The sequence below is a fragment of the Tetranychus urticae genome, chromosome 3 (assembly GCF_039701765.1).
Source record: "Tetranychus urticae isolate SD_2017Ah chromosome 3, NJAU_TeUrti_SD_1.0, whole genome shotgun sequence".
Classification (NCBI taxonomy): Eukaryota; Metazoa; Arthropoda; class Arachnida; order Trombidiformes; family Tetranychidae; genus Tetranychus; species Tetranychus urticae.
Window position 1 is genome coordinate 14,485,925 of NC_142960.1, and position 12,483 is coordinate 14,498,407.

A 12,483-nucleotide genomic window follows, 5' to 3' on the forward strand; every position below is an offset into this window, starting at 1 on the left:
CGAGTGTGAATTGAATATTTATTACCCATTAACAGTATGGTTTGATGATTGAAAGTATTTCGGTGAACTAATATCGATGGTGAAATCTAAGCTCACCAGTCGTGATTTACAATCATAATGGAAAGAAATTTACATGGTAATTGAATCAAATTTAATTGAATGGTATAAATGATGGTTGAATTGTGAGTATGATCAAGTGACAAGTGTTGTCTACACATTAAGTACAAAGTGTTGGTGGCTAAGTATGTTACAGCTAGAAAAATAAATAAATAATAAAGTGAGCAATCTTAAAGCAAATGAAAACCATTCAAGATTGGAGCATTTAAAAAAGTAGCAAGTCTAATTTCAAATAGACGACTGGGTTTATGTTCATGCCAATTTTATCAGCACATTTTAGTTTACATGCTTTGGTCAGTGGTCGAGCAGTCGTGTCTTTAATCTCTTCCGCAAGATCGTCAAGTGATAGAGTGCTTTGTCCAATAAGTACTACAAAAAATATTGAAAAAAGGTAAATAAGTATAAAAATGATTCAATAGAAATTTCTTGATTGCTATAATATTATGACTTATACTTACAATCGGGAGCAAATGGATCTTCATCAAAACAAGCTAATGTTAAAAAAGTATTTTGAAGAGGTTCTTTCAGAATAAATTGCATTGAATAATTCCAATTTGCTGTAAATAGCACCAATCCATGGTTGTTTGTTTTATCTCTTTCGGTGGGGAAACAAGATCTGGCTACTTTGGTTTCGGAAATTTGTCTATATTTTGTTTGATCTGAAGATTTGTCCCCAACACTAACACGGCAATAACTATTTAGTGTTGAATTACGAGTAAATAGTTGGACAGCTTCTAATACTGTTACCAGTAATCGACCGATACCATTTCCTGGAGGTTCGTCTGTTAAAAAGTAAAAATATAGAATTCATTGTAAATAACATCCAATAAGACATTATATTATAATGCTAATAGTAAGGAGCGTAATTATTACTTACTTAAAGATAAACTTAAACGACTTCTACGTTGACCAAGCTTTTCTGAATATTCATGCTTAGCCAGATTTATACTGCGTATCCAATTGTTTCGATCATTATTAGATGTCGCTTTGAAAGTATAAACCCGTTCCGTTGATTTTATCTTCAAAATGAAATTCAGGTTCTCAGAGGAAAATGGGGAAGTAAATGATGGTGATGAGTTCAGTATTCCGTTGGGAACTGATTGGAGTGTCGCATCATCAACTAGTTCCATGTCATTTAAAAATATTGGCCTTTTGTACATTCTGTATGAGTTAGCCATTCCCTTTTCAGAAGCCCAAAGATTATTGAAACGAGCAGATTGATTAACAGGTACAGTTAAGAGGAAAAAGTCATTGAACAAAAAAGCGACTAATTCTTTGCCAGAGTTGACTTTGGTTAAACATCCTGAATTTAAGATCAAACGTGGTCCCATAAATTTGGTCATTGAGTTGAAATGAATATTTTGATCGATGCCTTCACATTTAACGTGATTTTGAATCCAATCAAGACGCTCTTCATTTTCTTGACTTCGACAGGCCTCATTAACTGCGTCACACAAATTTTGTGCCAACTCATAAGCTCGTTCGCAAGATTCACGATCTGGATGATCATTTGGAGTATTTGATAAAATTTTCTTTACAACTAAAGGATATTTGGTTATCCTCTGCATTGGTTTAAGCAGATAAGCTCCTAATGGTAGGCCATTTGTTTTCCTGTTCATTGAGCATTTTTTTGCCAATTCTCGGAATGCTTCATCATTCTCAGTCTTCTTTTGCAACAATTTAGCAGCTTTCAACTGGTGACTACAAAAGCCAATATAGATATCAATCATTCCAGGAATATATTCAACAATAATATCACCAATCAGTTCAACAGTTCCATCACTATTTTGCAAATAATAGGCACGCCGTTCAAGTAAAGCTTGAAGAAATTTAGAGTTGAATTCAAGTAAACTTGTCCAGTTGAGGAAAATTGTGTCTAATGAGTCACTCGATATCACATTGGATCGCCGTAATGGCTTTTCAAATACACTAATTACATTCTTTAAATCATGTACATAAACTTCTTCCGTTGCAATCAATTCTTGTATTGGTTTTTGACGTTCGTCTTCATTTTGTCGCTCATTTGAACTTCCATTCAATTGGTCACCATTACTTATTGGACTGTCTGTAAAATGATAAAGAAAAAATTATTAAGATATTCAATTATTGACCAAGATAATGAAAATTTGGTGAAATAAAGGGACAGACACGTTTTAAGATAAATCAAATTTGTTATTGCTTAGATTTTAGGAATGAGTACATTTGTATTTTGTGTGTTCAATCCATAATTATCACAACAAAACGTCTTTTCAGGTTTTAAAGCTGAATGAATGAAGTAGATTGAATTGAAGTTGATTTAGGTCTATTGATCATACAATTGAATTCCATATTATTATTTAGTTTTAATTACTTGATTTTCACCAGATCGATGAACATTCAATTTGTTATTTATATAATCACTCATTCACTTTAAGTTTTAACATCAATTGTAAATTGTAATACCTAATTTAATTACAGAGGAATGAGAGATTCAATGTTAACACAAGTCGCTTCTCATAATTGTCTAGATTGGATGTGATGACTGGGAAAGTGTATTGGTGATATTTAATAGTTTTGTGATCATCATTAAAATTGATTGCTACTAAAAAAGGTTAAAAAAACTTGAAACTCTTTAGTCTCTTGAAATCTGCTAAAAACATGGTTATAAATCAAGCTCAAATCAATGTAATAATGCAATAAGCATTATAAATGATAAAATTAAAATCAGTACCAATACACTTTCTTGGAGGCACCATTAGATAATGAAACAGAAAAATTTGACAAAATTTCAAGGAAAAAAATCAACAGTTTTAGATTAACAAAATAAAAAATTCAACGGATAATTCAAGTGAAGGATAAAGGAGGTAATTTGAACTATTTAGCATTTTTTCCAAATCTATTTATTCATCTCTTAATCTCTCTTGCTCTCAATTAAGATGCTTTCAAATGTATTGTTGATCAATGAAAGTACTATTCAGCTACAGACTTATATCAAGCCAATGAAATGTATGATTAATGATCGTAATTTTGAAAAACATTAGATTCTCTATCGATCCTTAAAAGGCTTCAAAGTTAGTTCATTAGTGAGCAATATGATTAGTTTACACTGATGACTAACTATGAAGTTGAATCAGACAAATCACGAATAGGTTAGGAAAGATGTTTTTTTCATAACAAATATCATCTACAAGTTAAGGAGTTGGGAATTGAAAACGGTGAGAGAAACAAAATAATCAACAAATCAGAGGACAAAGAAACATAATAGTGAAAAGAGGAGACCCACTAATCAATAGGCAAAAACACTGAATTTTGAAAATAAGATAATTCAACAAACCAATAATTTGTACGTCCAATGGGTTTCAATGGTAAGATGGTGGATAGAGTGCAATTGAAAAGTAAGGTGTTTCTTTGGGTGTTATTGGGAGTGAAACTTGGAGACGGACAAATGATATGAGACGATATGAGAGAGAAAGTACAAGGTGAGACCCGGGAGTAACAATTAATGGGAAAGAGATGAGAAAATAAAGTGATTTAGTTAATGAAATTGCGATAGATAGTAAGGGGTCAAACTTAGTCATAAGCAAGGGCAATGAGAATAGCATTGAGATACCGGGAACGACTTTGAATGGAAGTGATAAAACAACTAAAGACATGATATAATTTGGTCATCATTAGCACTCATTAGGTTAACACAGAAGGTAAAGGTGAGATGATGTTTGGTAACAAAGAGGATTTGAAAAATGGTGAACGAAAAACACTATTCAAATATTAACTGGGAAAAACGGCACGAAATTGATCATTAATCTTATCTATGGCACATCACAATGAAACTTAAGCCAATTAATCCAAAAGTTATATTCATTCCGTTTTAATCCAAAGAGAGATAATACAACTCGTAAACTTTAGTACTGAGCAAACAAATTAGGTGGCCAAAAAAGTTGATAGCTCAAGAGATGAAAAAGCAGACTAGAAGTTTGAAAAGGAGTGAGAGAAAAGAGTTTAAATGAAAGGGAATCGAGGAGGAAGAATAGTTGTGGGTGGGTGTGAGGAGGAAGACGATGCAACGCTAGGGTTTTGTAAAACTTGAGTTAAGTTAGTGTTAACTTCCTGACTAATTATTTGAAAATTTGGCAGCAAAAATCATACAATATAGTGGGAACTTTGTTTAACTCAAAAGAAGATGATATTTAGCAAAGAAGGAGAAGAAGATAGGAAAGAGAGAAATATAAATCTATAGAACAATAGATAGATTCAGGTGATCTATTCATTTTTTTCCAAAGGTGATACAAAACACTCGCGCATCGCTTAGCGATTGGGCAAAAAAGATCTGGTGATGAGTAATCAATGGAGATGAATGAAAAAGACGGGTTATAAAAGTTGTGTCCATATTTCCAGCAAAGATTATGGCCATGAATTGTGTGACTAGTGGGTCTCTCTCTTTCCCGTTAATTATTGCCTCTAGAACCTCTATTGTGTGTCAATTTTCTTAATCTTTAAAGATCCTCCTAAAATAAGGAAGGAAGGAAAAAATCTGCTTTAGAAATTATTGAACTTCTGTAAGTGAATGAGAAAAAAACACGCATAATTATTACGTGACGGGGCAAGGTTAACAATTGACTATCTTAGCGTTTAAAAAGATGCCAGGTTTTTTCTTCAAGAGTATCACCTAGTTCTCAATGCTAAGATAGACAATAAAATGAAATAAAAAACTAGTGTTTTAAAAATCTAATGAGCTGCAACAAAATTGGATAAACAAGTTGATTAAAGGGGATTACTTTTCACGAAGATAACTTACATCTACTAAAATTTGCATCAGCCAAACTTTGAACATAATTAGATGGGAAAACTCCAATTGCATTGTTTGATTCTAGTTGCCCTTTCCACCAAGTAGGATCATCCTTGGAAAGAACTTTAATCACCTCGTTGGCTTGAAAACTAAGTTCATCATCATGTTGAGCCACGAATGGGTACAAAGACATGACTTTCTCTGAAGTTGACAATTTTTGGAAATGGCAAAACATAAGTTAGGTTAAAACAAAAAAATAAAATAAAAAAAACAAGGGACTAGCGCAGGTTATTTTAGAAGCGATCTATCTAAAACAAGCAAACAAATACTAGCGAAAACAAGAATCAAGGTGAGTTATGAGATAAAAGACGTTAAGATGCCTTGGACAGTTAGTGATTAGTAATGAAGGAAAAGTCGATTGATGTTCTTAGAATGGGTTAGTTTAGAAGCGAGAGATTTAACAACGGGGAAGATTAAGTACCAATTGTTTCACTCTCTGCTTTATTTGGATCTGGAGTTGATCGAGCTGAACTTCCTCCAGAGCCGGCACCAGAACCAGATAAAGATTTTACATATGATGCAGGGAACCATCCAATTTGACGTTTCTGTCCTTTGATTTGAATTTCTCCTTCCCACCAGCCAGATGCATTCTTTTTGCGAACTTGAATTAGCTGATCTTTTTCTAAGTTTAGCTGTTCAGGCCCAGTTGCTTTATAAGGAGCTATAACACGAACGATTTCTGGTTTTTTAAGTTTACCCTTCTAAATGAATTAAAAAATAAAATTGTTTTAGCTTATTGTTGTTCAAAATGCATAAAGCAAATAAAAGGTAAATGATACAGTATGGTAGTGATTACAAAACAATTCAAAATCAGGATAAACAAAAGCAATTGAAAAATATATAATGAGTAATCTTAAACGCCCTTTTTGTGCTGATAAAACAAAAAAAGTACATTAATTCTCATTGAGCTCAAAAAACTGTAAAAACTGTAACATTATCATGAGATTTTCAAACTGATGAGAACCTAAAGAGGTGTATAAATCTGAAAAAATTATAAATCTAAAAAGAAAACAATAAACAGTTTCAAATGAAATTATAAGCTAGATTAAATTGAGTAATTCATGAGAAATTAGGATGGACAAAAAAAGATATTCTAACGGCTTAACAGCTATGATGATAACAGAAAATAATCAAACTAAAAGTTAAATCAGAGTATAGATGAGATCAAGTAACCTTTAATTTGGGACTATCAACAGAACGAGCTGGACTAGCCGCAAATTCTGATCGAGATGGAGTATCCGAGTCCTTCCTCTAATGATTGGTAAGCATTAGGAGAGTTGAAAGATGTGTTAGTAAGCTGAAAAATAAATTATTTTACATTTGTTTTACCTCTAAACTTATTGTCTTTGTCACAGGCACCGCAAGTGGAGGTGCAAAAGTTGATGGTATCGGCTGGAAAAGAAAAAGACGAGAAATTAGAAAAGGTTAGAATGCAATAAAAATTGCTTTCATCTTATACATGAAAAAGAATTCCAAGTAGAGATTATGTAATTAAATTACAATCTCGGTGGACTTTCTTCAATGTTTCAAAGTAGGTTGAGCATTGCTCTTAAAATCAGTATTGAATTTTTACTCACCAATTCTTCAACCATAGCTTCTCTGACATAATTAGATGGGAATATACCAATACGATCAGGTGTGATTTCACCTGACCACCAATCTCCTTCTTTTTTGATTACTTTGATTAATTCACCGGCTTCGAATGCAAGATCTCCAATCTCTAAAGATTGGAATGGATACATTGAAACATGATATATGGGTTCTAAGTCTGTTTCAGATGCAATATTTCCTGAAATAGGTTTAACGATATACTTTGGGAACCACCCTCTTCTGTCAACAATTTCTCCTAAAAGCCACTCATCTTTGAGCTGTTTAACATTGATAATATCTCCTTTATTGATTGTCAAATGATTAGGTTCGGATGTTGACCATTCATATAATGCTACTGCATTCAATGGGAAACTTCGCATGCTTATGTCAATATAAGTCTCTGCAGGAGTTTCTGTTGTTGTTGTTGTTGTTGTTGCTACTGCTGTTGTAAGGTTATCCAAGAATCCTGAGTCAATAGGTTTAGACTCTTCGAATGTGCTAACTTGTTGTCTGAATAAAGTATCTGAAGCTACTTCAGGCTCAGGGAAAGCATCCTGAGCTTGCAGAATTGGAGTTTCCGTTGATTCTAAAGGTTCAACATAAGCCTCAGGGAACCAACCAATCTTTCCATCAAGTTCACCCTGTAACCAACCGGGTGCAGCATTTGGGTCAGGCCTAACTATAATAATATCACCATCTTTAATTGTCAATTCATCTTGAGATCTAGCTTCAAAAGCAAAGACTGCACGGTATTTAGTCCCTGGATCAGAATTTTGTGTTGTACTTGCTGGAAAACTAGCTTGAAAGTCAGCTGAGAAAGCGTCGAAGTTGGAATTGGTATCGGTAGTTGGCCATGCATCATGAGCGGTATTCCAGGCATCATTTCCTTGTTCACTCCAAGCACTTTCGACAGGTTTATCTATCTGTTTCTGTTTACTCTTGACAATTTCATTAGCTGTTTGTATTTGACGGTCATAAGTTTCCTGTAAGGCCTTAACCCTACTGATTAACGTTTCAAACTTTTCCTTCAACTGTCTGAGTTCAGCACTTTTGTTTTGCATATCTTTACTTTTCGACAGTTTTTCTTTTTCACATTCTTCAATTTGGGTTTTGAGTTGTGAAATTTTTATCTTTTTATTTTGAAGTGCAAACTGGGCAGAGTCAGTAATACCAGTAATATTGTTAGTAGCTAGATCTTTCAACTGCGCTGAAAAACTGATTTTATCTTGTTCAATTAAAAGTTGTCGATCTTGTAGGGTTTTCATCTGAGTTTTAAGAAAATTGATTTCTTTCAATTTGACATCTCGTTCAGCTCTCATTTTGTCAATTTCCGTCTTGCAGTCATTAACTTTTTTCCTTGATTCATTCACTTGCTCTTGTAATTGATTAAATTGGTTACAAACTTGTTCATAATCGATCATCAAACTCTTTTTCTTGGATTTTAACTGAGCTGCAGTTTCCTGTTCTTGATTAAGCATCTCTTGTTTTCTTTGATTTTCCAGTTCAATCATTCTGAGTCTTTCCATTTCGCGTCGAGCAGCTTCTCTCTGCTCCAGTTGCTTAAGCCTTTCTTCCTCTTTAGCAGCTTCGAGTTCTCTTTGTCTTTGTAATTGTTTCTCTAATTCTTGTTGTTTCCTTTTTTCCTTTTCCAACCTTATTCGTTCTCTCTTTTCATGTTCTTCTCTTTCCTTCTTCTCACGTTCTTCTTCTTGTCTTTTTTGCTGTTCAAGTAACATTTGACGTCGTTTTATTAGTTCAGCTTGACCTTTTTCAAAGTTTTCTCGCCTTTTGTCTTCAAAAGTAGTAATATTATTCTTACTATCAGCTCCAACATTGATCTCATCTAATGATCCGATGAGACTGGCTGATGTAGCAAGACCGCGTGAGGTAACAGATGATTGTGAGGTAACGGATGATGATCGTCTACGTTGGCTAGGTGGAATCAATTCTGGAGGTAACGCTGTAGGCAAAGGACTACCTGCTTTTACAATATCAATTAAATAAGTTGCTAGAACGAATTCTTCACAAGTTAATCTCCCATCAACATCATAATCAGCTAGAGCCCATATTTGAGCTAGAACTGTTTGAGGAAGACCCGATTGAAGAAGAATATTCCTTGCTTGTGGCCCAGAAATGAATCCTGTTCTAGTTTGATCATGCGAATTGAATAATTGGGTGTATTTTAACTTTGTTGACTGAGGAATTGCCCATTCATTTAAACCATTAGATGGGGAATATGCAGAACCAACACTGGCTTTTCTTTGGGTCGGTGGCACTAATTCAGGAGGCAAAACTGTAGGTATTTGTTCACCTCGCTGTACACGCTCAATAAGATAGTTTGCTAGAATAAATTCTTCACAGGTTAGTCTTCCATCAACATCCTGATCGGCTAAAGCCCATATTTGAGCTAGCACTTTTTGAGGAAGACCAGATTGCAGAAGAATATTCCTTGCTTGTGGTCCAGATATAAATCCAGTTCTAGTAAGATCTTGTGTGTTAAATATTTGAGTGTATTTTAACTTTGTTGCTTGAGGAATCGCCCATTCATTTAAGCCATTGGGAGGTGAATATGCAGAACCAACACTTGATTTTCTTTGGGCTGGTGGCACTAATTCAGGAGGTAAAACTGTGGGTATTTGTTCACCTCGCTGTACACGCTCAATAAGATAATTTGCCAGAATAAACTCTTCGCAAGTTAGTCTTCCATCAACATCATAATCTGCTAAAGCCCATATTTGAGCTAGCACTTTTTGAGGAAGACCAGATTGAAGAAAAATATTCCTTGCTTGTGGTCCAGAAATAAATCCAGTTCTAGTAAGATCGTGTGTATTGAATAGTTGAGTGTATTTTAACTTTGTTGATTGAGGAATCAACCACTCCTCGGCTTGTGCACTGCCGTCAGAGCCGGTTAATGGTGGAAAATTTATCATTATTGATATTGGTGACTCGATAAACAGTAACTTTGGACCACAAAGAATGTAACTGGTTTGAAATGAAACAATAAATTAAGGTGAAATTAAATAAATATCGATAGAAAAAATAATTATATCAAGTGGACAGTTGCTTCGCAGGAACCAGATGCTAAGTGACAATGACGCTGCGTATGTTATATGTTATGATAGGTGGTATTAAATATTTTTGCAGAAACAAACGCGGGATAGTCAAATGTTTAAAATTATTGATAAACATCTATTCAATGATCAAGGGTTAATTTTTCATATTTCAATATCATCAACTATTATAAACTCATAAAGATAGTTCAAATTATTAGAATCAAGATAAGTGCGATAAATAAAATACTAGAAAAGTAAGAAGTACAACAAATTAAGTATCAAATCTAACACATCGTTATTGTTTGTTTAATACATAATGATAAACAATTTTATCAGCGGAAGGAAAGGCTATCCTAATTTAATCATAATTTTGTTGTTTTTAAAAACTAGTTTGTTCAACAAATTATCTTTCGTCTAAATCATCATTCGGTCCTTACATCCGTTTGTTAAAAATCTCATGTTTGAATATTTTTTATACACAATGTAATCAAAGTGACATCTATTTTCAGTCAAATAAACTAAACCAGTTGAAATTTGAAAATTATTCAGTTGTTGAGACAAATTATAATCTGAATAATACCGAAACCGTAAAAATATCAAAATAAGACTGATTGTTAGATCAAAACCGAAATCTGAATTTAATAACATTTTACGAATTAGGAATTGGACTGAAGAGCTTTCAGTTTAGACTCTAGCTTCATATGTTTAGGTTTTATGGGACTTATCAGTTATTTCAGATTGAATCTTATGTTTTTTGATCAATTGAGTGTCTGTTGAAAATTTCCATCTATGGACTTCGTTTTCATGATTACATTGCACACTGAATCCCTGAAATTGAGGTTTTAAAAACGTTCAAAAATTATCGATAATTTGACAGAATTGCCGATATCATCGATATAATTATCGAAACCGAGCAACTGTAAGCACTCCGAGCATGCGTTTACTTGAATTCACCTTTTTTTTTGTATTAATCCATTCAATACTGTTTTGAAAGGTGACGCCATCAAAATCAGTTAATCATTGATCAAGTGTCTAAAATTAATTTGAAGATAATAATAGAGATGAGTAGTCTATGTTCGCCAAGCTTTCTTCATAATCATCACATCTTTGTGTTTTCTATTCAAGATCAATTCTCATTTACCTTCTATTGATTACTTAACCATCCGGCACTTTAGTCTTCTTTAAGATTTTTGGTTGTCTTACCTTGTGAAATCATAAATGAAAGCTTTAATCTCACTTTATGGTTATATCCGATTTCTTGTGATTGTTGTCCATAATATTTATCATGTACTTAGTTATTTGTATCTTAACTGGATAGTGCTTTTACCGCTAAGACTGTTCGCTTCAAATTTGTACAATAGAATTGAAGTGTTTCTTTACAACTGGTGTCTTTACACTGTTTCGTCGTGGTCATGGCTAGCCGGTATATATGGTAAGTCATTTTTGTTTTACGCTCAACAATTAAAATAATCTTTGACATTCTATGATTGCTTTATATATTTGCTTTACTAACGATAAATTACTTGATTCGTTCAACAGTTTACAATTGTGGAGCTGAATTACCCGATGCCCGTAAAAATGTTGATAAAAATAAACCAGTCAAAATATGTATTGTCGGTAATCATCAATGCACTGGGGATGTGCCCCTGCTAATGTATAAATTAAGCCAGAATCCTGATTATATTATGATGTGGATTATGTCAGCTGAATTTAAATATTCTAATTTTGGTCCTGTCTCCTTGACCCACGAAGATTATTTTCTTAACCAAAAGAGTTTTGTCAAAGGCGATCTTGTGAAACATTGTACAGGATTGAGTGATCAAAAGAAAAACTGTTTTATCCTTTTTCCTGAAGGTAATCTTATCTTACTGATTACACTTGTAAAGTGTCATGTTTTTCTCGAGAAGTTGAGAGTACTGATTATTACTGATGTTAACTGATTATTTATTTACCTTTATAGGTGGCTTCAGATATAAACGGCTGCTCAAGAATGCTGAGTTTGCTACGAAAAATAATCTACCCCAATTAAATCGAACAGTTTGGCCTCGATATGGAGCTTTCGATGAACTTTTAGATGAAAGAATTGGTATAACCCATATTGTTGATTTAACAATACTTTACTGTGATCAAGAAAATCCGATAACAATTTTCGACATTGCCAAAGGAATTAAACCTGAACCAGTGTACTTCTTATTTAGAGTATATGAAATTACTCATGATATATTGGACGATGAAAGCTTAAATTCAGACGACAATGAAACCAGTAAAAATGATTTATCAAATGGATCAGCATCTCTTCCGTTCGTGAACATTTCCACTGGAACTGCAACCTCATTAAGTCAAGTCTACAAAATAAAACGTAGCAAACTAAACATTGAATGGTTAAGAAATTTATGGAAAGAGAAGGAACAAATAATGAATGAATTCTATACTGATAAAGAGTCTTTTTTTAAAACTTATGGCCCAGGTCGCCGTGTTGATTTAGCAATAAGCAAAATAATTGCTGTTCATCTATTTTACATCTCAACCTTCATCATTTTTGTTTACTGTTGTATTTTTTTGTACAATCTCATAATCTCGCAAACTCGTTGATGGACCCTGAAAGAAAACAGTGGCCATAGGAACTCAACTTAAATCTTGACAAGTATCATCTTGTTTGAAAAAATAAAACAATTTTAGAGTGATCCTTTTTATTGAAATTAAATGTTGAATGGATTGAAAATTGGATGTAAAATCTGAATTGTATATTTAGATCAGTCAAACCATATTCTCGACAACAATCGTAGATTCCAATATTTGCTAAAGTCACTGAAATTTATAAATAAATACTTGATAACGGATGTTAAAAAGATTATGGAATATATCAATACTTTTGTCTTCAGTAGTACCAACGTGAAA

At 33.3% G+C, this 12,483-nt stretch overlaps 2 protein-coding genes across 3 annotated transcripts; one reads left to right on the forward strand and one right to left on the reverse strand.

The window, feature by feature from the left end:
* Positions 1-134: 134 nt before the first annotated feature.
* On the reverse strand, positions 135-9,609 carry LOC107364030 (intersectin-1). Of its 2 annotated transcripts, XM_015931306.3 has the most exons (8): positions 6,520-9,609; positions 6,272-6,334; positions 6,116-6,193; positions 5,364-5,643; positions 4,892-5,083; positions 995-2,182; positions 576-899; positions 135-486 (listed from the first exon to the last, which is right to left on the reverse strand). In XM_015931306.3, exons 1-8 carry the CDS (start codon positions 9,460-9,462, stop codon positions 323-325), a joined length of 5,232 nt encoding a protein of 1,743 aa, XP_015786792.2. In that variant the 5' UTR covers positions 9,463-9,609; the 3' UTR covers positions 135-322. The 2 variants fall into 2 exon arrangements, with proteins under 2 accessions (XP_015786792.2, XP_015786793.2); XM_015931307.3 differs by lacking the exon at positions 6,116-6,193.
* A 964-nt stretch (positions 9,610-10,573) lies between these two features.
* LOC107364033 (acyl-CoA:lysophosphatidylglycerol acyltransferase 1) lies at positions 10,574-12,434 on the forward strand. Its single transcript, XM_015931309.3, has 3 exons — positions 10,574-11,017; positions 11,125-11,439; positions 11,546-12,434. The coding sequence occupies exons 1-3, from the start codon at positions 10,804-10,806 to the stop codon at positions 12,175-12,177; spliced, it is 1,161 nt and encodes a 386-aa protein (XP_015786795.2). The 5' UTR covers positions 10,574-10,803; the 3' UTR covers positions 12,178-12,434.
* Positions 12,435-12,483: the final 49 nt, after the last annotated feature.

What these genes read in the sequence shown, in the direction of transcription:
- LOC107364030 (XM_015931306.3), bottom strand. Translation starts at nt 9,462, where the DNA reads ATGATAAATTTTCCACCATTAACCGGCTCTGACGGCAGTGCACAAGCC. An exon ending in TCGTTTAAGTTTATCTTTAA is followed by an intron (nt 900 to 994) that starts GTAAGTAATAAT and finishes ACTTTTTAACAG; the next exon opens with ACGAACCTCCAGGAAATGGT. An exon ending in AGATCCATTTGCTCCCGATT is followed by an intron (nt 487 to 575) that starts GTAAGTATAAGT and finishes TATTTTTTGTAG; the next exon opens with TACTTATTGGACAAAGCACT.
- LOC107364033 (XM_015931309.3), top strand. Translation starts at nt 10,804, where the DNA reads ATGAAAGCTTTAATCTCACTTTATGGTTATATCCGATTTCTTGTGATT. An exon ending in ATGGCTAGCCGGTATATATG is followed by an intron (nt 11,018 to 11,124) that starts GTAAGTCATTTT and finishes TTCGTTCAACAG; the next exon opens with TTTACAATTGTGGAGCTGAA. An exon ending in TTTTATCCTTTTTCCTGAAG is followed by an intron (nt 11,440 to 11,545) that starts GTAATCTTATCT and finishes TTACCTTTATAG; the next exon opens with GTGGCTTCAGATATAAACGG.